At 40.9% G+C, this 27,145-nt stretch overlaps 1 protein-coding gene across 5 annotated transcripts in view; it reads right to left on the reverse strand.

Moving 5' to 3' along the window:
- SPIDR (scaffold protein involved in DNA repair) overlaps positions 1 to 27,145 on the reverse strand; it is a 212,271-nt gene that overhangs the window by 137,932 nt on the left and 47,194 nt on the right. For all 5 annotated transcript variants that reach the window (XR_014183220.1, XM_082044378.1, XM_082044377.1 and 2 more), the window contains 2 exons: positions 17,754 to 18,010; positions 3,427 to 3,527 (listed from right to left, as the gene is read on the reverse strand). Coding sequence is in view for 4 of the 5 variants with exons in the window: in XM_082044378.1 (XP_081900504.1) it covers positions 3,427 to 3,527; positions 17,754 to 18,010 (358 nt within the window). In the remaining variant the exon portion in view is untranslated. The remainder of the gene's footprint in view (positions 1 to 3,426; positions 3,528 to 17,753; positions 18,011 to 27,145) is intronic.

Consider the following 27,145-nt stretch of genomic DNA (forward strand, 5'->3'; position numbering starts at 1 on the left):
GGCCATTCTAAAACCAAAACTATCAAAAATGAATTTTGCCCTAGATGAAAAAATGTACAAAAAATACTGTCACAGCTATTTTAATGATTATATTATCACCTTCATGCTTTGGAATAAAGAATAGGAAACAGAAATTAAATTTAGGCTGCGAAGTTGAAGTGTATTCCCAAGTTATGGCACGTTCAGCATCTTTCAGAAATTTTAGCAAATGCTCAGAGGGTAAATGGAACAATAGTTTGTCCTAAAGACTTCTAACTTGTCCAAGTTCTTGTAGATTTTCACCATTATGACAAAAGGCACATCCAAGAAAAGGCTCGTCTTCTGCGAAAACTAAATTGTCTTGAAGACACTCATCAGAATTCTTTAAAAGTACTTTAGAATAGAGCAAGGTATTTTCCCCTAGCCTTTTTCTCAGAAAAAGCTCACAAATTCTGACTCATTTTCTGACCGAAAGAAGAATAATCAAAGAAAGGAATTCAGCCAGAGGCAGATGTTTAACATGGAAAATTTTAGCCTAGGCGTTAAAGTCTAACAAAATGGTGAGCAGTCAAACACAAGGTTTTGTAATGACACGTGTGAAGCTAGGACAAAAATAATAAATATTAGCATATTAGCAATGTTGCAGGTCCATTACTATAGAGAAAACTAAACCTTTTCATTTTATTACATAGACTTATTCAATATCAAATTTTTTCCATATTTCAGAAGCAGCAAAATGATGTCTTCATACCATGTAAGAATTATAATCTCCTATCTATTACTAACTCAGGTGGAGGATTAATGAAATGCAGAAGGCTTGATTGGCTTTAAGTCAGCATGCCTGTATAATTTTCAACATAGTAGTTCTGAAAAGACTTGGCTGAAGACATTTCTGGTTCCCTGGTATTACTTCCTAGTGAGTGTTCAAATACTGGGGAAATTCCAGAAGACTAAAAAGGATGATGATATTGTGCTAGTATTCAGGAAGGGCAAACAAAGTGACCTACAATAACTGGAGATCAGCTAGCCTGACATCAGATCTATGCAAAGTGACTGGAAAAGTAAGTAAGGAATTTAGGTCAGAAATTTAACATCCTGTTCTCCCCCTGTACTCGGTGCTGCTGAGGCCCCACCTCAAACACTGTGTTCAGTTTTGGGCCCCTCACCACAGGAAAGACACTGAGGTGCTGGAGAGAGTGCAGAGAAGGGCAATGAAGCTTGAGAGGGACCTGGAGCACAAGTCTGATGAGGAGCAGCTGAGGGAACTGGGGCTGTTCAGCCTGGAGAAAAGGAGGCTGAGAGGAGACCTTATCGCTGTCTGCAACTACCTGAAAGGAGGTTGTAGCATGGAGGGGGTTGGTCTCTTCTCGCAACTAACAAGCAATAGGACAAGAAGAAATGGCCTTTCTTCACGGAAAGGGTTGTCAGGCATTGGAACACGCTGCCCAGGGAAGTGGTGGAGTCACCATCCCTGGAGAGGCTTAAATGACATATAGACAAGGTTCTCAGGGACATGGCTTAGGGCCAGAGTTAGTTTATGGTTGGACTTGATAATCTTGAGGGTTTCTTCCAACCTAAATGATTCTGTGCTTCCATATGAGTGCCATTTTGGACACGTAACATCTGAGTGGCTAAGGGATTATAAACCATCTAAAGCTCCAGTGAGAAACTGTGAGAGTAGCTTTAGCCAACAGTTTGGGTGTGACTTGAAATCGTACAACCTTCTCATGAAAAAACAACCATTTTCACTATCAGTAATATATCATTTAAGTGAAATGCAATTAAAAAAAATATTTCAGACAACTAACTTTGTGAATTACAGTTAGAGCTTTTTACCAGTGGAGAATTATAACTGAGGGAGAGCAGTTCCAGCAGGATGGGAAAGTAAACACTCATGCTGTTAAATGGTTCAATCAATGACATAAAAACAAGTTAAAAATTATATAAGAAACTGTGTGGATACCACAAATTCAACAAATGTATGACTAAAAGAGTACAGGCTTGACATACACAACAATCTGAACTGCATGGTTAGCTGGGCATTCTCAAATGAAGCAAAGCTGGATATGGCTCAAAAACTTCTCTGTGTTTAGGCAGAAGAAACAAAAACAGTAGCTGGAGAGTGGGAAACTGGACCTTGGAAAACAGCAGCTACAGAAGTTATGAAATCTTATCGGACAATCAATTAAACGTGAAGTCCCCGCACCACCAAAGCCAAACCAGACTCAACAGGCCTTGAACATACAGGAGGCTGAGTAATGAACTGGACCTGGCCACTGGTTTTTATGAGACTAGAAATGGAAGAATACATACAGAGTGGCTGTGCTTGTTCTTAAGACCATGCTGAAAAGTTTGAGAGGGTACAGTAAAAAGCCATGCAAATCACTTGAAGACGAGTAAAAATGCATTAGAGAGCTCTAAAGAGCTTGGTCTGTTTAGTGTATGAGAGCTGTGAGGCAGCATGATTTTGCTGTGCAAGTGCCAGAGAGGGGAAATGCCACATACTAAAGAGCTCTTTAATCTAATAGAGAAAAGCCTTACGAGAAACAAAAGAGGGGAACTGAAGCCAGAAAAACTCAGATTTGGAAGAAAACCCACTTTTAAAAATTTAGGAGTGGAATTAAGGACAAACTCATAAGGCAAGTGATAGATTCCCTCATCTGCATGTTTTCAAATCAAGACCAGAGGACTTTCTGAAAAATAAATGGCAGTTAATACGTGCTCAAAAACAAATAGTTGGCTAAATGCACAATAAATGCTTGAGATTTCATAGCATACAGTCACACACACACAAGTTGATGAAAAAACCTAACCATTTTTACACTTAAATTCTATGAAACCATCATCTCTCAAGAAATACTACTGAAAGGTGGTGCTATCGGTCACTTGTAACTAATTCGCATAACTCCCACCATTTCTTTTCAAGTGAAATGCCCACCGTAGTTATTCTTCACACTCATTTCTTGGTTGTGGTCTATCTGTCCATATTTGCTGTCTTTCACCATTTCAGCATTTATCCATGAATATGGTTGACTTGAAGCCAAAGAAAAATGAACAAGGAAATAGGAAAAGGTGGTTATACGGATACAGAAAGAACCAAAAAAAACATCTGCACATCCATAAATTAAACCTTGAATTGTCCTACAACCTGCTGGAAACACCATTTCCCAAGGTGATGCTGGAAATCAAGTTGTTTAAATAGTCTCCATCTAGACTCTTCACAAGTTCTTTACCCTTTACATTCAAACACTTCAATGACTGAGATGTTATAAACCATCATATTTAGCTGAAATGCAATATTAGCTCAAAATACAATCAAGAGAGCATTAAACCCAACTCAGGCAAAACCACAAAGACTATACACTCCAGTTGTACCCCTATGTGGGCCATACATACACACATTTAAGTAATATTTTCTCATAGTAGTATATGTATAATGCTTCTTACCTGAGGGGATTTTAGCATCTGAAGTACACTGATGCCTCCAAAAGCTAATGGCAGATCTTTCTCTGTTCTGCAGTCGACATAACCTCTCAGCCAGCCCACCCCTGCAGAGAATAAAGGAATGCTCAATTTTGCTAGGAACCAGTATTCAGTTTTTGCCAAGTGACAAGCCATAGGACAGAGGGAATATGTATGCTTTGGCCCTTAGAGACAAACATACAGTAAAATCACATTTTGCAGATTGGTTCTCCTAACTTTGATTTTCCAATGGATATACTCCCAATAAAACATAGACTTAAAGTCATTACACACAATAAAACATTTTCACTATCTGGGTGTCCAAAATCTTCATGTTTTCAGCCCCGTCTCCAGCAAAGGGACTGTAATGAAAAGTTCCCAACTTTTCTTTGCACTTATACCTTGATAGATACCACAGACAACTGCAAATTCAAAACAAACCAGTGTAACCACCAGTTATAACAGGTTGGGTTTTTTTTATTTCCTCATAGATTTGTTTGTCTGTTGGCAAGGAGTGATCACAAAAATATTCTTTTACCCATACTTGACCCTATGATTCATTTCACAAGCTGGGTCAAGTGTGCAGTTTCAGTGGTCTGAACGCTCTCCAAGATGAAATTAATTTGGCATTCCCAAGGTGAGGAGCAGAGGAGTGGCATCTAGCACAAATACATTTAAGGTAACACTAAAGCAATTCCCACACCTGGATACAAAGCCAGAAGACATAATTTCTGACTTTAGGAACAAAAAGACAAATGTATTGGAAGCTGTCTTTGGGCTACTATGAAGAGCTCTGGACTACTATGGGAGTATTTGAGCATGTTTCTTCTGCTTCAAATGAGTTGTCCGCATAAAAATCTACTTCATTCTTTCCTTACAGCACAAGCTTTTCCACAACAAGTACTATCTAGTTTATCAATAAAGATTTCTACTAAGGTGAAATGTGTCCTGGGGTTAAAGTGGTTTAGGAATCAACAGAGGTAACATACAACCACCTTATGATTACTTGTGCACATGAATAGAATTATTTCTTTTAGAAAAAAAAGCCAAACAGCTTGGTAAAGCAAATGTGAAACTGGGAGAACTCACACCTGTGGAAACCAAGAAGAAGCTAAAACGGCTAAGCAGCCTGTCAGGCAGACTGTAAAAATCTCTTTGGTTAGCAATTACTAAGAAATTTCACCTGCAGACAAGTCAACAGGTTATATGAAAAGTAGTTAGCAGTCTCAGCTGAATTTCTAATGAACTATATACTTTGCAAAATCATAACTATCACAATAATTGTTGGGTGGCATGGCTAAACATCTTGGTAGTAAAGATCACAGAGTGAACACTCTGAAATACAAGAGCCACATTTGCCGCAGAATGATCCACAAAAGTTTTGTAGTTTACATTACAGCATCTCTTCTATGGCTGGTGTGGTTCAGGAAGGGAAGAGAGAAACTCAGACTCTTTCAGAGTGCCCAAAACCCCAAAATAAAGAACCTACACTTAAGAAGCTGTAAAACCTGCTATATTAAGGAGGAAAACAAACAAAAGTATTTGGGAAATCTTGGGCTCCAGTGAACTTCGAGGTAAACCTAACAATCTTATTTACTGCTGCTTTCTACACGGACTTTAAGACACAGGCAACTAATACAGAGAAGTGCAATGGAAGCTTTGGTACTGAGAGCAGCACAGTCCAGCACAGAACTTCATACAGGATAATCTACTCTGCTGATAACACTCCGTTCATCCACATTCATCCTAAAACTTTAACACTCAAGCATTCCCACACCACAACACTTGTGGGCAAGACAGTTCTACAAACTCCAGCAAACTGTCCACCCAGTTTCTCTTCTTGCCAGGGAACTGCTCTCAGATGCAGTTGTAATTCAGCTTGGCTGTGTGGTCTACAGGAGCCATCCTGGAATGGGTAGCTGCCGGCTCAGGTAGGCTTAGAAATGCAGCAGTGCCCTGGTTTTGTTAAAAACAAGTTTTAGTGATTTTGCCTGTCAGCTAAAGCCTTCTTATTAGCTACATTTTCCTGGAAAGCCAGATATATGTTTTGATAGACATAGCAATGGAACGTGAGGTGATTTATAAGAATGGATGCACATCTCGCTAGAGGGGCAACAAGAAACAGGTGACCAAAAACTGACCAACTGAGTATAACATCCCATTCACATGATACTTCATATAAAAGTGGGAGATCACGAGGATCTCATCCCTTTTTCTTTATGGCCGACATTAGGAGAGAACCCTGTGAGTCGTCCCTGCGAACTGAGGCCTGGTGACAGACTGAATCCAGCTCCGGTTGGCTGCAGAGTCCAGTCCAGGACTTTGGGTGCCGGCCCTACATCTGCCGGCGCAGTTGCTGGGATTTTCAAGATTGGTTTTGTATATTTTGTATTATTTTATCTATTTTTATTGGTAGCATTAGTAAAACATTTTAAATTTTTCCAGCTCTCTTCTCTCTGTCCTCCTTTCCCTTCCAGTCGCCTGTCCTTAGTGGGAAGGGGGCACAGGGAGGGGCTGAAGGGGGAAGAGAGGGGGTCAACAATACATCTCCCACGATTTTATTGTCACCCCGCAATCAATCCTTGACAAGCAGTTAAATGCATTTTGAGTTTGCTTGCTTAAATCTTCCAGGTTTCAGTCTGCAACTGGGCTCTGTGGTTGGACTATAGCAACACGCTATACAGCTGGTAGCTCAAAAACTAATTTAACAGAGTGTTCTAAACCTCCACTCCATTCCCTCCACAGACAACAGTCAAAGAAATATATTTTATTTGTTCACATAATGCTAGAAAGCCTTAAGGAACCTACACAAGAGAGCAGCTATTACTGGCTCCCAGCCTGGTTTCTCCCCCTTTCCCTGAACAGAGCTATGGTTGTGTCCAGTCAACCAGTTCCTGCTCTGCTATAAGCCCACTGCTGCTTCACCTATGGCAGGAACACACTATAGCACAAAGGAAATCAAATTCCTGGGTTTGTGACTATTGCACATGACAGTAATACACCATTCCTGTTTCAGGCCTGATATCCCTGCCAGGGAGGGTCTCACTGACACAACTTCATCACTAATTTGCTAACCATGTCTGTATTAGGATAATAATTATCACAAAGGTCCATGAAAAGTAAAAATGTGGCTTTCCTTAGCAGCCCTTTGTGCTAATAAAATGTAATGATATTTCTTAATCATCATACTTCCATTCACATTCCAAATGCAGTTAAAAATAGATTAAACAGAAAACATTGTAAAGCATTTTGCATCTGCTTGGCTGCAGACTATAAAATATAACAACTAATTCATTTATGAGAGGTTCTCAACTGGCCTCGGAAATGTTTCTTTTATAATGTCTGTTTCACACATTGTGGAACAGGAAAATTCAGTGCAAGGACATGCCATGCACAAAAGGAATTTCTACGGCAAGAGAAGGAGTTAGTAGTTTATCGTTTGTTTATTTTAAAAGGTAGAAACAAAGATACTTAAAAACCACCTCAAACCTAGGAGGATCAACCTCCTTCTTAGCTCAAACACACAAAACAAATAAAGAAAAAGGTGCTTTCTGTTACATATTCTAACAGATTCTATGACAATGGCACTTGAAAACTACTAATACCTTCACATACAGTACAGGTACCCACACTATTGAAAACTTTTCTGTATGTTCTGTAAGATACTGTGAACTATGCAGTCAGAGTCGGTTCATGAGAGATAAGACAGTTACACAGAGCTTACACAAAGCAGAGCATGGTATTAATGAGGTGCCAGCTTCAATGTAAGAACCAACTCCATGTTATGAAAAAAGCTGAATCATTAAAATTACTATTACATTATTCCCAGTTGAAGATCTGTGAATCATTAAACATCTAATGAGCTTTTATACAGGAAGAGCCAGCAGATCAATACTTGGCTCCGAGCCCTGTGTCACCAGCAGAATTTGGGGTTTGTTGACCGTGGGTTGGTCTACACGACAGCAGGCCAGCTGGTGATAGATGGGCTACGCCTGTCTTGGAGAGGGAAAAAGATCTTTGTGCAGGAGTTAGCAGGGCTCATTGAAAGAGCTTTAAACTAGATTTGAAGGGGGAAAGGGATAAAACCAGGTCTGCTAGAGGTAAGCCTGAGGGTGGCATGCCAATGTCTGAGGACCAGTGTGTTAGCGAGGTCCTTTGGCCTGCCATCTCAGTGGAGACTGGGGATGGAGATCCATGCAGCAGCAAAGATGCAAGGGTTATTGATGTGCTAGAAACCATAGGAGCGTCTGAGAATGGTCATGTAGGAATTAGGGCATCACCTTCAAAAGGTGGTGGGATCAACACTCCAACTGAAGAGCATCTACACCAATGCACACAGCATGGGCAACAAACAGGAGGACCTGGAAGCCATTGTGCAGCTGGAAAACTAATGAGATTGATATGATATGATATGATATATGATGATATGATATGATATGATATGAGTTGGGCTGACTCTCACAACTGCAGTGCTGCAAATGGATGGCCAGATGGGATCCATCCAAGGGTACTCAGGGAGCTGGTGGAGGTGCTCACCAAGCCACTTTCCATCATTTATCAGCAGTCCTGGCTAACAGGGGAGGTCCCAGTTGATTGGATGTTAGCACATGTGATGACTACCTAAAGAAGGGCTGGAGGAGGATTTGGGGAACTACAGGCCTGTCTGTCTGGCCTCAGTGCCAGGGAAGATTATGGAGCAGATCATCCTGAGTGCCATCACAAAGCATACATGGGGCAACCAGGTGATCAGGCCCAGTCAGCATGGGTTTATGAAAGGCAGGTCCTGCTTGACTAAACTGATCTCCTGTGACAAGGTGACTCACTTAATGGATGAGGGAAAGGCTGTGGATATTGTCTACTTAGACTTCAGTAAAGCCTTTGACACCATTTCTCACAGCAGTCTCCAGGAGAAATGAGCAGCTCATGGCTTGAACAGGCACACTCTTCACTGGGTAAAATACTGACTGGATGGCTGGGCCCAAAGAGCTGTGGTGAATGGAGTCAAATCCAGTTGGCGGCTGGTAGCAAGTGGTATTCCCCAGGGATCAGTACTGGGAGCAGTTCTGTTTATTAATAAAATCTTCATCAATGACCTGGATCAGGGAATCAAGTGCACCCTGAATAAGTTTGCAGACAACACCAACTTGGATGGGAGTGTTGATCTGCTGGAGGGTAGGAAGGCTCTACAGAAGAATCTGGACTGTCTAGACCATTGGGCTGAGGCCAATTGTATGAGGTTTAAAAAGGCCAAGTGCCAGGTCCTGCCCTTGGGTCACAACAACCCCAGGCAATGCTACAGGCTCGAAGAAGAGTGGCTGGAAACCTGCCTGGGAGAAAATGATCTGCGAGTGCTGGTCGACAGCTGGCTGAACATGAGCCAGCAGTGTGCCCAGGTGGCCAAAAAGGCCTACAGCATCCTGGCTTGTATCAGGAACAGGGTGGCCAGCAGAACCAGGGAAGTGATTGTCCCCCATACTCAGCACTGTTGAGGCCCACCTCAAATCCTGTTTTGGGCTCCTCACTACAAGAAAGACATTGAGGTGCTGGAGCGTGTCCAAAGAAGAGCAGCAAAGCTGATGAAAGGTCTAGAGCACAAGTCTGATAAGAAGCAGCTGAGGGAATCGGAGCTAAGGGGAGACCTTATCGCTCTCTACAACTACCCAAAAAGAGGTTGTGGCATGGAGGGTATTGGTCTCTTCTGCCAAGTAACAAGCAATAGGACAAGAGGAAATGGCCTCAAGTTGTGTCAGGAGAGGTTTAAATAGAGAGAGTTGTCAGGCACTGGAACAGGCTGCCCAGGGAAGTGGTGGAATCACCATCCCTAGAGGTATTTAGAAGACATGTAGATGTGGTGCTTAGGGACAAGGTTTAGTGGTGGACTTGGCAGTGTTAGGTTAACACTTGGACTTGATGATCTTAAAGGTCTTTTCCAACATAAACGATGATATGATTCTATATTCAGTCTAAAAACCCAGTCTAACTGGGTTTTACTGAGACTAACAGTCATTTTTTGGCATAGATTCTATCATACAGAAATAACTTCTGGCTTATTTTTTTAATATAAGGTAGCAATTAATAATACTTATTTTTCACTGTCCACACATTATCTGTCTGAAAAGTCCCTTTGCTTTCCAACTTTTTATGCTGCAGAAACTCTTTGGCTTAATTTTGCAAGATATGAGAGGTTTGTGGGCATTAAAGGTGGAAAATGGATTCTACAGTACCAGGTGTTGGTTAATCTGCAGTCTGTATTTGTTTCTGCATCTAGCTGTTTCAAGAAGTTTTGAAAAATACAGTCTCCCCTTTGGCACAGATCTGGCCTTTATGATGCATTCAATTGTCCTTCGTGACAAACTCAACATCTGGTGTGTGTGTGTATATGTATATAATTGGCAAATATATTTTGATTACTAATGTGTGATTTCTGTAATCAAGAGAACAGACAAACTGTATTTAAATAACAAAAACTGTAATTTGAGATGCATACTTTACACACCAGCACTTCAAACTTGCCCCCAAAAATGTTTTAATACGAGCAAATTGAATGCATTTGTCAAATTGTTAATGTAAAGGCTGTTCACTGAGGCCAAACTGCTCAGATACAATCTCCACTGCCCACAACCTTTTTATTTTTAATCACTAAACTCTCAGTACAACTATTTTGTTCCTTTAAATCCCCGAGGGCAGACAGATTTAGCAAGCAGAAATCCACGTTCTGTTTCTGTACTAAACCTGAGCTTGTTGAAATACTGTATTTAAAACAACATATTGCCATTGCTGTCCATGCCAAACAACATCCACATGAAAGAAAGCTTTGATGACCATAACAAAGCTCAGCATCTAGTACAAAAGCTCAGTTCCTGGTGGTTGCCCCTTTCCACAAACTTGAATAGCAAGACTGAAGACTTTTGTGCCAGTATGTGACAAGGGTCACTGAAAGGCAACACTGAGCCTGATCTGTGACTCTCATGCTGCTTGCTGGTCCCTAGCTTCTAACTCCAATGGGGCAGGGGGGAAGAAGCATTAGTGAATAGGCTGTGTTTTGAGAAGTCATTTTCAATCTTTACAAAGCGTTGGAGATCTCTCTGTGTTTATTTATTAAGGTTTTCATTCAGCAGGGCGCTTACCAAAAATAACCCCACATTCATCCAAATTTACTCCTTTCCAGATTTCATTTGAATTTAAGAACAGTGAACAATTAAGCATCTCATTATTGAATTATCTCCTCATATACACTTTACTCAGGGCTCCATGTATTTTAAAACACTATATGTTACACAAATAATATATCCCTGTCTCATGACTGGTCAATTTCCCTCCTCTCTTTTCTAAGCAAGGAGAGAACTCTCATATTTCCAAGTTAACTGGTGAAGTAATCAACTTCTGCAACACTCTGCTGTCCATTTCCACTCCATGGGTCCTTGCTAAAGAAGAAAAAAGGACTCCTAAGCATGCTGCCATTTAATTTGTCAACACTGCAAACCCATCAGCTATTATCAGCTAGTTTACAACCTGCAAAATAAAAAGCAACACTGAATGCTGACAGTCACTACCAAGTTCACAGAATCATAGAATACTTTGGGTTGGAAGGCACCTTCAGAGTTCATCTAGTCCAACCCCCTGCAATGAGCATCTTCAACTAGACCAGGTTGCTCAGAGCCCTGTCCAGCCTGGCCTGGAATGTCTCCAGGGATAGGGCATCTACTACCTCTCTGGGCAACCTGTGCCAGTGTTTCACCACCCTCACTGTAAAAAATCTCTTCCTCTGTCTAGCCTGATTCTCCCCTCCTTTAGTTTAAAACTGTTACCCTGTGTCCTTTAGAGTACAAAGTAACATGGTTACATTTGAAAGACATGACTGAAGAATATTGGCCACACAAGCACAAGCTTCCTGTACAGAGGCCCACCTCCTCCACAGCACAGAAGAGAAGCTGTTGACTTCGTGAAGTAACAAGGGCTCAGAAATACTAATTTTAGCTTTACAGATCAGCCCCACTCAAGCTCTGAATCAATAACTAGATTTACAAAGTTTCACCTGTGTGAGATTTGGTTTCCAGTCCCTAGATGCCTCGGACAGCGTAAAGGAAGAGATCGAAGAGAGATTACAGTCAGTACTGCTGAGAACAGGGTGGGTGAGCACTTTCTACATCCCATATGGCCTCCAGCGGAAGATTTTAAGTAAAACTTCATAGGCTGTTGATTTTTGCATGCCTCTACTTCGCCAAGTTATCTCACACAAAATATCTGAAATAATTTAGGAATATCTTTGGGAATAGGTGAGCTTTTGGGGCCTGCTCCTTTCATGGGTTTCAAAACATTCATCAACCCCTAATTACCAGCCATTGAAAAACAAAACAAAACCAACCACCACTGAAAAGTTTACCACAGCTCTTTGGCTCTTTATACTCTTTCACAGAAAAAAAAAAACCTATTTCAGATTTTCATACCTTTTACAGCAGAGGCTGTGAGCAGAAGTAAGATGATTTAGTAAGGAGAGTCTTCCCAGAAATAAATTATCCCTTTCTTGGCCTTTTAAAAGGGCATATTCAAAAGAAAAAAAATGAAGCACCAAGCTTACACACAATTATAGAAAATAGTAACAAAGGTGAGAGAAAGACTCTTAGGAACCAGTTTTGAGGGGGGAACAGCCATGCCCCACGAGAGAAGGGAAGAACCTTCCCTGCAGTTCTGAAGATTTGGGCTTGCCTGAGCAGAGATCTTACAACAGAAAAGCAAACTCTGTGATTAAACAAACCAAAGGCATCAGAATTACTTATCTCTGATGGGGAACAACTGTACCCTGCTAAGCCATACCAATCAGTAAAATACAGGGCATGTGAAATGGGAGAAATCTGTTATTTTAAGGAAAGTGAGGTTTGGTTGGTTGTTTTTTGTTTGTTTTTCCTGTTAACACCAAACATCTGGTCTAGTCAAACCATCCACACTTTCTAAAAAAGAAAAGACATTTTAACTTTCAGCAAGTGCAAAACAATTTGCCGGTGTATATTGCTGGTGATTACAAGTGGTACATCTGTAATGCAGCCATTATAGTCTTCAGTTATATTCTTCTAATCCAACAAGAAATTCAACAGCAAGAAAAACTTAATCCAAAAGTTAAAATCAGCATAGGGGCCAGTCTATTGTTGTTACACCCCCATGCTACTTGTGGATGCATGTGAGAAAGAGCAGACCCAATTTTAGAGCGAAATCCTGCTTCATTTTTGCCAGCTCCTTCCTCCCTTGGCAATTTCCTTTATTTTCAGGTCCTCGGTTGGCCTCATGTGACAACTGGGTTTCATTTTACTGCATATAGTACCAGGACATTCTGTAATTTTCTCCTCTTTTGATAACAAAAGTTAATTTTAGCAGATCAGATCTGTAAGTGGCCTGCATACATGTAGATATGAGACAATTTAACAGAATTTCCCAAGATTTTATTTTACTATGAAACTAAAGACGGACACTTGAATATTAAAAAATTAAGAAAAAGCTAAAGCAGCTGTTCTTCACAACTAAAAGCTCTTGCACCATAACAGACTTAAAAGCAGGGTTAACATTATATAACTTATCTATTTCCTGCACTGAAACCCAGACTGTTTTTTTCCTGATTGAAATAAAATCTTACTAGAAAAAGCAAACAATCCATTAAACCTTTAAGAAAAGTTTACTTGTAGACAAAACGCTGAGTGCATGCATTTTGAGTTTTCTTCTTTAAAAATAGTGAATTAACCCATTTACTGGTTTAAGAAATGTAACAAACTTAGAGATTTTTCAATACTCTTCATTTCTACCTTCTTTTACAAGGGAACTTTGAGAGACTTGGAACTAGTGCAGTTTAGACGTTTCACCCCATAGCATTAACAAGAATTCCAAATCTAAAAAGAAGGGCTTCCTGAAAACTGTTATTTGCAGTATATACTCTCTCCCCTCAGGTTTGCAAATCACTTGCATTATTTTCCCATGCAGTGTTAACTCAAGCTGAGAAACTGAAACTTTGTGGTGGAATAAAAGGGTAGGAACATCTAAACCCAATATTTCTTGACCTGATCACCAAGGCGATCCACCTCAGTATCAGGTACCACTAGTAGTACATCCTTAGCAATTCTCTTAGTAGCTCATGGGTGCAGTACAAAGACCTGGGGAAATTATACCACTCATACTCCCATCCATCACCAGTTTTATTTCAATAAAGGAAGGCGGCTACACAACATGGCATACAAAAACAACGTTTAAGGCGAGGATGCCCAGGAGCAGTGGTATTAATGACTGTGAATGAAAGAGATGATACTTTGCTACGAGCATGACAGATGGACACCTTCACCAGCACGGCCCTTCAGGTTGCTTCAGAACCTGTCTGGGACCACCAACGCTCCTGAAGGACAAACGCCAGCATACAGACTACCTGCTCTCCCCTGTGGATGGTGGCAGAAAGAGGAACAATCTTTACTTAGAACAAATTTGAAAAAAAAAAAAAAACAAACAAAACAACAACCTAACATTATATGAAAACGTACAAGAATTTGGCAAGGGTACAGAACAGAGCAGTTAGTAGGCATGGTGGGGGAGGAATTGCTTTTGTCATGTCTTTCTTGTCTGCAGATGCTAATTACTTTCCAAAACCCCACTTACCTCCTAACAGAAGAGGATTGCAACATGCCCCTTCAAATTTCTCTCATCATAAGCAATGCTGTATATTGTGTATGTTCTTTTAGGGACAGAGATGAGTTTCTCCTTTTATTTCCACTCAAAGTTGTTGAATTTACACTCAAATTTCTAACACTAAGATCAGCAAAATTTATTTTAATCAAACATAATCATCGTACTTCTGATTATTTCTGTTGGTTTGGTTACATCTTGATTTTTGTAGTGTATGACAATTACATCTGTACTAGGATCAAAAAAGCAATACTCTTTCCTCCCATCCAGGCAACTACTCATTTGCATTTTAGCACCACAAGGATTCCAGGAAGAGAGGACAGTAGAAAGTAACTTATTTGAATTTTTCCACAGACTGTTATGGCTCTTTTCTTTGTGGGTTTTCTGTTTGTTTGGTTGGTTTGGTTTTTTTGGTTGGTTGGTTGCTTGCTTTTAGCTGGGGTTTGGGGGAAGTGGGGATGTTAAGGGGTTTTCTTTGACCTTACACAGAAAAATTGAGCCATTGAGGTAACAGTAGCATAGCTGCAATCAGGTAATGCAAATATAAACATAGATTGCAGTGTGCCTAAAGAATCTGGAAGAGACTGTTACACATGGTATAAGATTTTTTCAGAAAATCTAAGCTAATTTTTTAAAATATTCTCTTTGCTTTTGAAGATAGCTTTATTCATCTCAAGCAGCAGAGATGAAAATAGAAATTATTTGTTTCCTTAAAAATGGAAACAAAATCACATGAGGTCTATTCTACCTCTATCAGGACTCCTCCATGAAGTAAGCATACTTAATATGGCCTGGATTCAAAGAAGAACTTCTTGCACAGGAATTCACACAGGAAGATGACAGCTCTACCACCTGCACCATCTCTGCTCAACGCACATTTCCCCAGGGATCAGCCTGGACAAAGAGAGCCCAGTTAAGCCGAGGCTCTTGGCTCTCTTCTACCTGATACACAGTTCCAAATGGGAGCAATTCCAAGTGGGAGCCTGTGGGCCAGGTCCAGCTTGCAGGATGACTTGCCCTGCTTGCTGCTTTTTCTGCTGTGGCCTTGATCTGCAGCAGAGGTGGGAAGGAAGGAAAAGGAGAAGCAACAACTGCTATGTAACTTTCAGTTATATAACCAGAAAGAACGGGTTGTCACTTCAATCAAGAAGTTGACAAACCTTTCACAGAATGGTTGGGGTTGGAAGGGACCTCTGGAGATCATCTAGTCCAACGACCTGCTAAAGCAGTTTCACCTAGAGTAGATCGCACAGGAATGTGTCCAGGTGGGGTCTGAATGTCTCCAGAGAAAGAGACTCCACAACCTCTCTGGGCAGCCTGTTCCAGTGCTCTGGCACCCTCATAGTAAAGAAGTTTCTCCTCATATTCAGATGGAACCTCCGGTGCTTCAGTCTGTGCCCATTGCCCCTCATCCCATCATTGGGCACTACTGAGAAGAGTCTGATCCCACCCTCTTGACACCCAGCCTTGAGATATTTATAAACACTGGTGAGATCCCCTCTCAGCCTTCTCTTCTCCAGGCTCAACAGGCCCAGGTCTCTCAGTCTCTCCTCATAAGCAAGATGCTCCAGACCCCTAATCATCTTTGTATCCTGCCGCTGGACTCCCTCCAGTAATTCCTTGTCCTTCTTAAACTGGGGAGCCCAGAACTGGACACAGAGGGGAAGGATAACCTCCCTCAACCTGCTTACCACACTTCTCTTAATGCAACCCAGGATACTGTTGGTCTTCTTGGTCACAAGAGCATACTATTGATTCATGGTCAACGTGTTGTTGACCAGAACTCCCACGTCCTTCTCCACAATGCTACTTTCCAGCAGGTCCACCCCCAACCTGTACTGGTGCCTGGGGTTGTTCCTCCCCAGGTGCAGGACCCTACACCTTCCCCAAACTGGCCTTCAATCCACAGCACTGAAAACCTGAGCTCTCTTATTGAGGATGCAGACTCTTATATCCACTGCCAGCACACCAGTAAAAATGTTCTCCATCAACAGTAAAAGGAAGGATGAGAAAGAGAGACACATGGAATTAATGCCCTGAACATGAAGAGTGAAAAGATAACAGTTACCTGGACAAGCAAAATAACTAGATAAACAAAACTCATAACCGAGGAACTTCCTGTCTGCTTCCCTGTTCCCAAAGGAACTCAACGTGGAACCACAGGATGGAAGAGTGAAAAATGCTGCAAGCTCTGCTCCTCTGGCCACTCTGGACAGATTGCATTCTATATCGTAGTGGTTTGTTTAGTTTTGCTCATTTGTTTCCTTTCAAAGCTATTTAGTCTCTTATACACTTGCTCCAGAGTATCTTTGCTGTCAAATCTATTTTTGCACGAAGACTGTTGATAGTAGAGCTCATCAAGTGAAGCTGATAGGTGCACATTCAAGTTTAAGCTACAGAACTCCTCACCCTGGGAGTTCTAACCCTATTGCAGCAGGCAAAAGTTTTTATGACTTCAGAAAACTACTACGCAAACTCATGAAAAGACAAACCCACTAAGGGTAACAAACAGCTCCCAAGCAATAAACTGCTGAAAGCTGGAAGTGCATCTGGGCAAAGTATCACTATACGCTTGTCCTGTTCTTATTACCTTCACACATACTTGCTTTTGGTCACTAAAAGGCGTTTGTGGGGGTTACAGCTTTGGTCTGACCTAGTACAGTCGTATCTTTACTTTTTTAAAGTAACAAGAAATAAAGCTTGATTGCACAAGCAAAGCACTTCTAAGGATACAGATCCTCAGTAATTAGGACTTTCAAAACTGTTCCCTGAGTCAGCATTGTGAAATAGCCAAGAACATTTTTAAAGAAAAATAAAGTATGGTTATTTAACCAAAGTGAAGATTTACTTTTTAAGTAATTGCTTGATTGATTACTGTGCATAGAATCAGCTGTAAAAAAAGTAAAAAGAAACTACAATATATATCTATAGCAGTGCTGCTTGTAATGGTAGTCTCCATAGCTTGAAGCATATCTTCACATATACCACTGAAGTTAAAGCAACTTTCATTAATTCAACATAGAAAGTGATGGCTTCTACACTGTAATTAGTTAGAAAAATAGTGAATTGTGAACTTCGGCCTTCCACTGCTCAGGCTGTTTTCTTTCAGCAGTTAGATATCTGTTTAACGTATTTAATTTAGTCCCAGAGATTTACATTTCAGATTAACAAATACATCCCACCTTTGCCTAAATATCACTCTGTCCTGCCCTATTCAGCACCATTGTTCATCCACCCCATTCCTACAGTATTTTGGATAATTTTACCCTGACAAATCTGGAGAGGACCAAAACAAAATCAGAGGTACAGAATTTTTCAGATTATCTGGTGAGGCACAAACAAATGAAATGATTACAAGCTAAAACAGAAGTATTGATATATGCGCTCACAAATCTGTAAGGCACTGTAAAGAATTAGAAGTGCAAAAACCGTATCAATTTGTACACAGGAGTCCAAGATCGAGAGCTTTCATCACAGATATTAAAACTGAACTCTTTCATGCCTTGTTTGCTTGTTTAGAGATAAATACACTCTTTACATTTTTGTAATTTGCATCTCTATAATGTTTATCCTTGCAATGCACTCCTACTCTTGTGTAAGTATTCTTTTACTTACAATAGAAAAAAGAAATCCTTTAAGGCAGACAGCACATTTACCTCAGCAGCTTCCTCTTCTTGGCGGACTCGGTGTGGGCTCGGGGGGCCCTGCCCCCCTGCTTCCCGGGGGTGCGGAGCAGGGCCTGCGCAGACCTCAGCCACTCGCTGGCCGGTCGTGCTGCAGCATCCCCAGTGTCCACTCCCAACCTCGGCCCCAATCTCTCACTGGATCCCGGAGCGGTGGTCGCTGGGCCTGTCTTTCCTTCTCCCACGCTGTCGTTATCGGATGAATACTCAGAAATGTCTGTCGGAGTTGTCTAAACAAATAAAAATACAAAGCTATTTAAACAGAATGCTAATGAGATAGTACAGGTTTATGTAGGCAGTTATTTATGTTCCCTAATAATCCATAAATTGAATGCCAGCTTATTGATTAATATAACTTGGACAGCTTCACTGTAAATGCACAATAGTATTTCATAAGTCAACATAAACTCCTGAATATAAGGACCATGTCTTGAGGGACAACTGTGACAAGTAACATTTACTTTTTCAAACAACCTGGTCTGGAAAATTTATCAAAATGGTAAGCCAGTGCTTATCTCTACCAAGAGAAGCTTTCAGACAGGTGTCAGGAGTAAAACCAAGTTTTTGAGAAAGCAGAAAGAGGCTAATGAGTGACAGGGATCGTGACTGGCAGGAAAGCTGAGAGAAAAGGAGCTTTCACATCAGGATTCAAGTAAGAAGGCAGGCTGGCTTCCAGTCCAAATGGAGGCAACACATTACTCTTTTGAGAACTCATAGCTGGCAAAAAGTATGTAACCTTTTGTTAAAACAAGATTTTGGCCACTAAAGCTGGCCTTCACCCATGTCCAGCAGGCCTAGAGCTTCCCAGGAAGGTTTCAGAAGTTGAGCATAAGCTACCAGGCGCATCCAGGTATTAACAGCGCCAGCAAGGATCCATCACTGGTCAGCAGCCAAGGCCATGAGCAAGCAGGGCTGGTGATCAGACTCATAAAACCTCACTGAAGCTCTTCTCCCAGAAACCCATGGGACACACTGAACTCAGCCCATTGAAGGAGGGATGAGAGGAGAAGAAGCCCCAAAAACAAGTCTGCAAAGGGACGTGGAAGGCTGAGGAGAGGGCTGGTGGGGAAAATTCACCTGCTTTGGCTCAGCTTGTTTTATTTTCCTCTAGGGCTTCCGCACAAGCAGGGCAAGGGAGCTGGGTTGGCACCCTAGGGTGAGTTCTGTATAGTTGTTATGTACATTATGGTCTCTTGACCCAGTATTTCTTAAAGTACTGGGTATTAAGCAAAAATACTTAGGAAGTGGCTTTTTACCTAGTACAGAATGAAACGATCTATAACCCTGAAATAGGCAGAAGACTAAGAAACATGAGCTGGGCTCAGTCTTCAGGAGCTAGCTGGAAAAGAAAAAAAAAAAACAGATTTTGTGCAAGTTCTGGTGGGGTGAACACAGTAACAGTCCTGTCACCGGGACCTCCAGCACTAGCCCAGCTGCAGGAGGCTTGCAGAAATCTCATCTGTAGAAAAGGCAAGTTAAGCAATTCAGCGTGACCCTTGAAAGAACCAAAACCCAACGCAAAACACTGGGTTCACATTATCAACAGGGAACTGGAACACCCCAAAGACTGACTTTGCTCCTGATCATATTGCCCCAGTCACAGAACAGGTCCTGAAAAAATGAACCTGCTCCCCTGGTCTGCTGCAGTGAGCAGCTCCCCACACAGGTTGTCTGACAACCCGCTCAGATAGAGACTTTAAAGATAAAAGAGGAAAGGGAGGGAAATCACTACATTCACCAAAGCTGTTGTATGTTATTAATTAGTGTAATCATCTGAAGCCAACATTTCTCAACTGTGCACAAAAATGGGTTCGGCTCTTGCCAGTTCTTTAATATGTTCTTCATGTAAATGATGAAGACACTGCGTTCATGTTCTGAGAGCTTACCTAAGTATTCTAGAAATTGGAAGGACCTTTTTTAAAGTTATCCAGAGAAGAAGAACAGCTAGAAGTATGTAATTAGTATCAGCCTGTTCTAAACACAACACAGTCAACATTCGTCCCTTGGCAACAATATTTCTCTGAAAACAAACTCCTTCCACATTGGAAAAGAGCCAGAAATAAAAGGCTTCAAACAGTACGAAAGCAAAAAGCAAGCACTTCATTCTTAAAGCATCATTCCAATGCACTCTTTTGCTTTAGGAAAGATTTAATTTTGCTTAATTGCTATGATATCCACTGCATCTAATAAAAGCATGCAAGCCTGTAGTTCTTTGAGCAAGTAAAACGCATATGAAGAAAGCCTTTGGGATGTGCTTCAAGTTAAGCACATGTTTTAATCCCACTGATTGTTGTAAGAGTTAAGAAGCTTTCCTAAATAAAGATTGTTTAATAAATCATTTAATTCTTCTGCTAATATTTGTTATTGTATACTTGTTAGACTTAACTTCCCTAAGGAAACCATACTTTGGTTTTTTTTTGGTTTTAGTTTGCTTGTCTGAGTTTGTGTTTTGGTGTTTGTTTGGGTTTTTTTTAACTGGTCAGTTGGAAATTTTTCCTAAAGAGGAAGCTATAAAAATGAAGAAGAAAAACAAAGAACAAAAGCTCAACTTTCCAATTCCATACACTATTTAACTGTAGCCACCATCAGAAACAGAGAAATGAGAAAGTTATTTTCAAAACATACAAATATGATTTTTCAAGTCTCAGGTAAATAAGCTGGCATGTCTACTGATATTACAGTGGTAGACAGCTGGCAAGAAAAACATCATGTCATTTCTTAGGTTCACTTTAAAACAAACATTGATAAATAGTGAAGAAATTGTTTATCAATTAGCAATATCTTAAACATAGCTAAGCTGAATTTTTAAGAGTAGTTTTTGTTGTTGTGTTTGGGTTTTGGTTTTGTTTTGTTTGTTTTTTCCTTTTTTTTCGCTGTTTGTTTGTTTCAAATAATATCCCCAGTAATTACTATGAGTTTCTAAAGAGTGCCATTGCTAAGCACAGAGAAGTGTCAAACTAAAAGTAGATTACTTTTCCACATTGCTTATTATTTCAAAATATAGCCATTTTTGGTTATGGTGGCTGAAGGTACAATGCTCCTCACTGCACACAGGCTCAGTTTTGCCCCCTCAATCCCCTCCTCCAGCCTCTGAGCCCCCAAGTTAATCACCCCCATCCTGGGGTTTTCTGTGACTGTCTCCCATATGTCCCAATCACTCCAAATACTTGGTGCCCTGGTGAGACCGCATCTGGAATATTGTGTCCAGTTCTGGGTCCCTCAGTTCAAGAAGGACAGGGAACTGCTGGAGAGAGTCCAGTGCAGAGCAACAAAGATGATTAAGGGAGTGGAGCATCTCCCTTATGAGGAAAGGCTGAGGGAGCTGGGGCTCTTTAGCCTGGAGAAGAGGAGACTGAGGGATGACCTTATTAAATGTTTACAGATATATAAAGGGTGAGTGTCACGAGGATGGAGCCAGGCTCTGCTCGGTGACAACCAATGATAGGACAAGGGGTAATGGGTACAAACTGGAACACAGGAGGTTCCACTTAAATTTGAGAAGAAACTTCTTCACAGTGAGGGTGACAGACACTGGAACAGGCTGCCCAGGGGGGTTGTGGAGTCTCCTACTCTGGAGGCATTCAAGACCTGCCTGGACACCTTCCTGTGTAACCTCATCTAGGTGTTCCTGCTCCGGCAGGGGGATTGGACTGGATGACCTTTTGAGGTCCCTTCCAATCCCTGACATTCTGTGATTCTGTAGACTGTTCACTAATATTTACCTGCCATTTCCAATGATGGCCTTGCCACAACACGCTCTGTTTTGACGTGATGCTACCCACTTCTCCATGTCCAAGGGCTGAGGTAAAAAAAAATTGCAGGGGCTGACCTCAATCTCTGTCTCACTAAAATGACAAACATGGCTCATTTTGTTTACTTTTAGAATAAATCAATTTTCTCTGTGACTGGTTTCATTTGAAAGGTTCTAAATGCTCCCCTTTTATGGCTCTTTAAGGAAAAATTACTTCAGTAAAAATGCACAGAATATTGCCATTTTTTTCTGATATGATTTGGCTACAGGAAAACAAAGAAGTCATTGAGTACTGTAGCTGAGCATTCAGGACCCTATATTTATGTTTAAATCAAAATGTATTGAGAGCGCTCTCAAGATGAATTAATGTATGATGTTGTATTTTTGACAGAACTCACCAGCACTAGCTAACATAGAGGATGGTACAAATGTAAAAATAGAAACCAGAATGAGAGACAGCAAATATCCCCCCTGGCTAAACAGTTACGATTGCTAAAGAATATGTGACTACCTGTGTCAATTTAAATTAATTAAAAAAAAAAAAAAAAAATCACCAAAACCCCACAGAAATAGTAAAATCCTGGCCCAAATTGTTCAAAGACAAAACTTTTAACTTCATTGAAGAGAGCATTCCATAAGCACGGAGATTTTGCAGGCAGGCAGCACAGATACAATGCTGTTCCTTTGGTGACCAAGTACTCCCTCCCTCACTCTCAAGAGATTTCCCTCAGCTGCCTGTTGCTTTGCCTTCAACACCCTGCAAGTTCTTAGGGAGTTCCTTTGTAATTTGCACAGCATTTGCTTTTAAAAAGTCTGAAAAAAAAAAACTTGTTCACTTCAATAGTGATGGAAGTAAGAAATATCTGTATTTGATCACTTTAATAAGCACTTACTATTTCTTAGCAACAAAACAGCAGTAAGTTAATATGAGAAGTGTTAAATTTCCACTTGAAGATTCCAGCTTCAGCACAGAAAGCAGAACTGTACAAAACTTTCTGTACAAAAAGAAAGCTGACATATCAATCCTACTAAAAAAAAAATTGTATTTTTTTAAAGAGGCATTCTCATACACTGATTACTAATTAGAGGCAAGGAGCAGTCAGGGGAGTTTCTTATTCCCCTTGGTCTCCTCCCAAAATGTATCACTCAGTGCAACTTTTCTGTGGAAAAGTATCAGTATATACAACCTACTTTTGTATTAGTTACACACTTTCACTTGTTCAGTCATCGTAGGTTGAGAAAATGTTGTAAATCTTTTCCAGCTGGCACGAAGATGCTTTGCAGATATGATGCTCAATAAAAGCTCACACATATTCCGGATAATTTTGTCAGCTAAAACTAAGATGCTTCAGTATGCTGCAGTATGTCCAGGTCTCCTATTACTGACAAAAAATGCCTATCTAATTCTATATAGACACTGAAATAACTTCTTACAGATGGAAGTCACTGAGTTCCCTCCTCTAAAGTAATAGATTTCTTCCCTCCTATTATCTTACTACAGCTCAGCTCAGATGGCAAAAGACCTGATAGGGTTTCTCAGCCTGGTTCCCTAACGGTGCCATCTTTCTCAAGTCACAGAGCCAAGTGATGTCAGAAATGGAAATAGTATTTGAGAGTTTTACACACTGATCACTGTACACACAGAAGAAAATTAATCTTGTGGCATGTCCTTTCCTATTTGTTCTTTCACATATCTTTGCCTTTAACTCTGAAAGCGTTTTCTGTTATACCCTGCTTGTTCTCATGGACTTTTTTTCTCACTTCCTTATTCTTTGCAGAATTAATTTGCATTTCTCCACACACAGAGTGAACTTAGGCAACTGCCCTACCACCTCTCCTTTTATACAGTCTTTGCTTTCTGAGAAGCAATGCTACATTTGCACTACTGGTACTCTTTGCTGTCATGCAGGCAAAGGGATTCTTCTACCCCAAGGAGCTGCAAGGAGATTTTATATTTTGCATTGTACTTTCCAAAAAACAAGACTGAGCAGAAAAGCCACTGGATTTGCTACAATAAATATTCAAAAGCATAAATCATCAGCGCAATATGTCAAAGGCCCAGGCTATGCTAATGAATGCTTGAAGCTACCAGAAGCTGGCTTGCAGGATTATAGGGAGCAAAGGTAAAAGAAAAAAAGTTTCCCCTAATTAATCAACAGAAATTAATTGTGTGCACAGAGAGTCCAGGATATTATTCAGGTCTATAAAGATAATTAAAGATATAAAGGATTTAAAACTTGCAGTTCTCTTCAAAGCATCGTGTTTTCTGAAGCTTTAACTGAAGCACTGAAGTCTACGCCAAATATTTTCCTAGTATCTTGAGAAATTATTTGGTTTTTGGTAACCTAGCTACTTGCACTGTATAGAGAGAAAATTCAGGTATACCCTCACAGCAGGGACTCGGTGTTGAAGCGCAGAGCAAGGCGTGTGCCGCTCTGTGGGTGACACCAAGCTTTCTTCTCACGGAACAACCGCAGGAACAGCACGCAGAGCGTGCGAGATGAGGTAGCAGTGCGTGGGCAGAGATAATCGTATGACGAAAAAGAATAACAATGAAAAGACATAAATCACTACGAAGATATTTTTGGACTTGCAAGCCCAAACTGACACAGCAGATTAACTGAAATTTTGTATCTGGAACAACCACCCAGTGTTATTACAGAGGCAGCTTATATTTAAAATGGATCTCAGATAATGCCTGGTTGTTTAGCTAAGTACAGCATTCCTCCTCAGCACATGCACCCAGACCATCTCATCTGTCCTAAATATTTATCAGTGGCGTTGGTTCAGCGCACTAGGAAATGACATGTTCTGCCCCACACACACCAGCACTTTGTGGCTGCCATGGCAGGAAACAAACAGGGCCATACGCTCTTCCAGGGCACGAGAACAGCCACCTCCAGCGTCAATGTGGGACTCTCCTAGAGCAACTATTGCTGAGCTGACAAAGGGTTTGCTTTTTTCTCCCTGTTCAGCCACCACTAAGCCTCACACAGACACAGGAATGAATTTTCGCTGTCTCCTAGATGCCACCACCCCTAGGCTGGAATGCAGTAGTTATTAGCACACAAAATCATTTATGCCAAATAGCAAAGAAGAATGCTGTATCTACTTGAATACGGAGAAGTGTAGGCAGCAACACTGTAATTATTCAAAGCAGAATCTGGTCACACACTGCACCCTCATCTCCTCTTAATGGTGTTTTTGAGACCTTTAAACAAGTGGTTAGGACTTCTCTTCTATGACTAATTAAAAAGGCTTCACTGCATCCAGCAGCCCAGAGCTTCCACGGTAAAGGAAACTGATTGGTGATGATCTCTAGAGGCAGCTACTAAACCTTTAGAACCACTGCTTACTCTGCTGGGCTTCCCTCCGGAGATCTCCTGGGGACATCTTACCCATGTCTGACCCCGTTCATTCTGCAAGCACCATCAAAACTTACAGCTGCATTCACTACTGTCTTAAAAGGTTAGCACAAGTATGATGAAATTCAAAGGAAAATACCAATAGCTGTTATCAAAAGAAAAGCAAATGGGACAGTTTCAGAGATGCTTTCATGGACTGGAGGAGTTGGAAGGGCTTTGATGTAAATGCAGAATTTAGTGGAACGATACAGCTGCTGTCAAGTTCGATCACCAGTTATCCTCTGATGCTGGGCTTCCTGCACGGTTTCTGAAACCAAGAGAAGGCGTGGAGGGTGACATGAATGGGAAAACTCCCTCTTACACTTCAAAGAGTGAGGAAGTTGAAGCATGCTACACAGCCCACAAAATGGTGTTTTATATCACACATGAAATAACAACGAAATAACTTGTATCATCAATTATCAGCTCCCATATCTTGTGTAGATCATACTGCCTTGAAGTGGAAAATGAGGTGACGATTAGGATGCAGTATGTTTGGCTGTGCATTCTTTTTCGTAAAGGGAGAGGTGCATGTTTTTGTTTCGTTTGAGCTCTCACACATAATCCTGTACACATACACCATTGGCAGGCAGCATCCTGCATGCAGCACTAACTGTTTTAGAGAACAAGAATGGAAAATGTAATATTAGAACAAGAGTTTGCACACACATGCAAAAATCAACATGAAGGTGATCTTTGGAAAAAAACCAACAACTTTGGGAGAGTAGTGAAACAACAAACTTTTTACAGATGTAATGACTTTTTTTTTTTTTTAAGCCAGGTAAAGAATACACAAGTGGTAAGGAAGATGAAATCGAAGCCATAACTTCTAATCCTGTGCAGAAACCTCAGCTTTTGCAAGGCAAACAGGTTTAGCAGGCTGTACCTCTGGAGATACATCCACGAGCTGTTCCAGCCTGCCTCTCCCAGAACAGGTTGTTCTCAGGCATGGATCAGCCGATCGAAACAGGTGAGGCTGTCTGCGCAGCCCAAGTGCGTTTTTATACAAAATAAATCACTAAAGCAAGAAGCACTGCATTTATTTCTAAGTGTACTCTTCAGATGTAAAATCAACCAGTGATTCTGAAGGTAAGACAGAACAAAAGAAGCTGTCTGCTAGGCACAAGGGCAGGAAGGAATAGCAGGGAACAGTGAGCTATTAAGGTACAAAGCGGGTGCAAAGCAGAAGTTTACCCAGCAGCAGTTAAGGGATCCTGATTTGTACCATATGGAGTGTAAGGAAAACCCTGCTGCAATCTTGGCATCTGCAGCATTCGTGCTGCAACTGCACCTCTTAAAAGTATCATTTTAGGAGGTTAATGAAGCTTTAGTGTTAAGAAGTCAATCTCTCACTTCCTAATTTTCTGTAGTACCACTGATCTCTCCATCAGTCTGTGATCGGAGTACTAGTCAACTTCTAACAGAACCAAAAATGCTGAAAAATGTCAATAGAGACAATCTACAAGTGCTTTTTCTGCTTTGTCTACTCTGTTTTTCCATCGTACAAGGACATTTTCAGTTTCTCCCAGGGAAAATGACTGGCTGTTAAAGACAATTTGGACCAATTTATGCATACTGTTAGCCAAGGCTACATTCAAGTGAATTACTGTAACCCTTGCTCTCCATTCCTTCCTTAAAAAAAAAGGGGGGGGGTGGGGGGAGACGCCACTTCACGTGTTGCATCTTGCAAACTATACAGGGACGGAACCAGGTCTCCTCTCCTGCAACTGCGTATTATCCCACGCAGCTGAGCTCCCATCTTGATAAGGATTCTCCAAATGACAGAGACCCAGGTTTTCAAATACAAATACCTGACTCTGATAGGGCATGCCGATAATTACATCATTTCGCATAGAAGCCTCAACATTATGCATTGCAGTTTGGGCACATGAGAAAATTGCAGTCAGCTTATAATACCACTTAAACAGGGTTTAGTTCTTGACACAGAAATAGGTACTTTCATGTTTCCAAGGAACTGATGTTATCACATGGTTTGATAACCTACTTTCACATTCTTTGTTTATAGTTATTCATTCAGTTTCATTTATTAAAGTTAGTGGATTCAGGCCATGCAACCTCAGTTTTATTGTCTCTATTTTAGGTGATGCTATGGTAATCATCCAGGTTAAAGCTTAGATGTAACAAAAGAGGACTCAACTGAAAGGCATGATTAAAAGCCAAATTACTATTTATGAGCTAAATCCTAAAGC

Source organism: Streptopelia decaocto (assembly GCF_964273445.1).
Source record: "Streptopelia decaocto genome assembly, chromosome: 2".
NCBI classification, from domain to species: Eukaryota; Metazoa; Chordata; class Aves; order Columbiformes; family Columbidae; genus Streptopelia; species Streptopelia decaocto.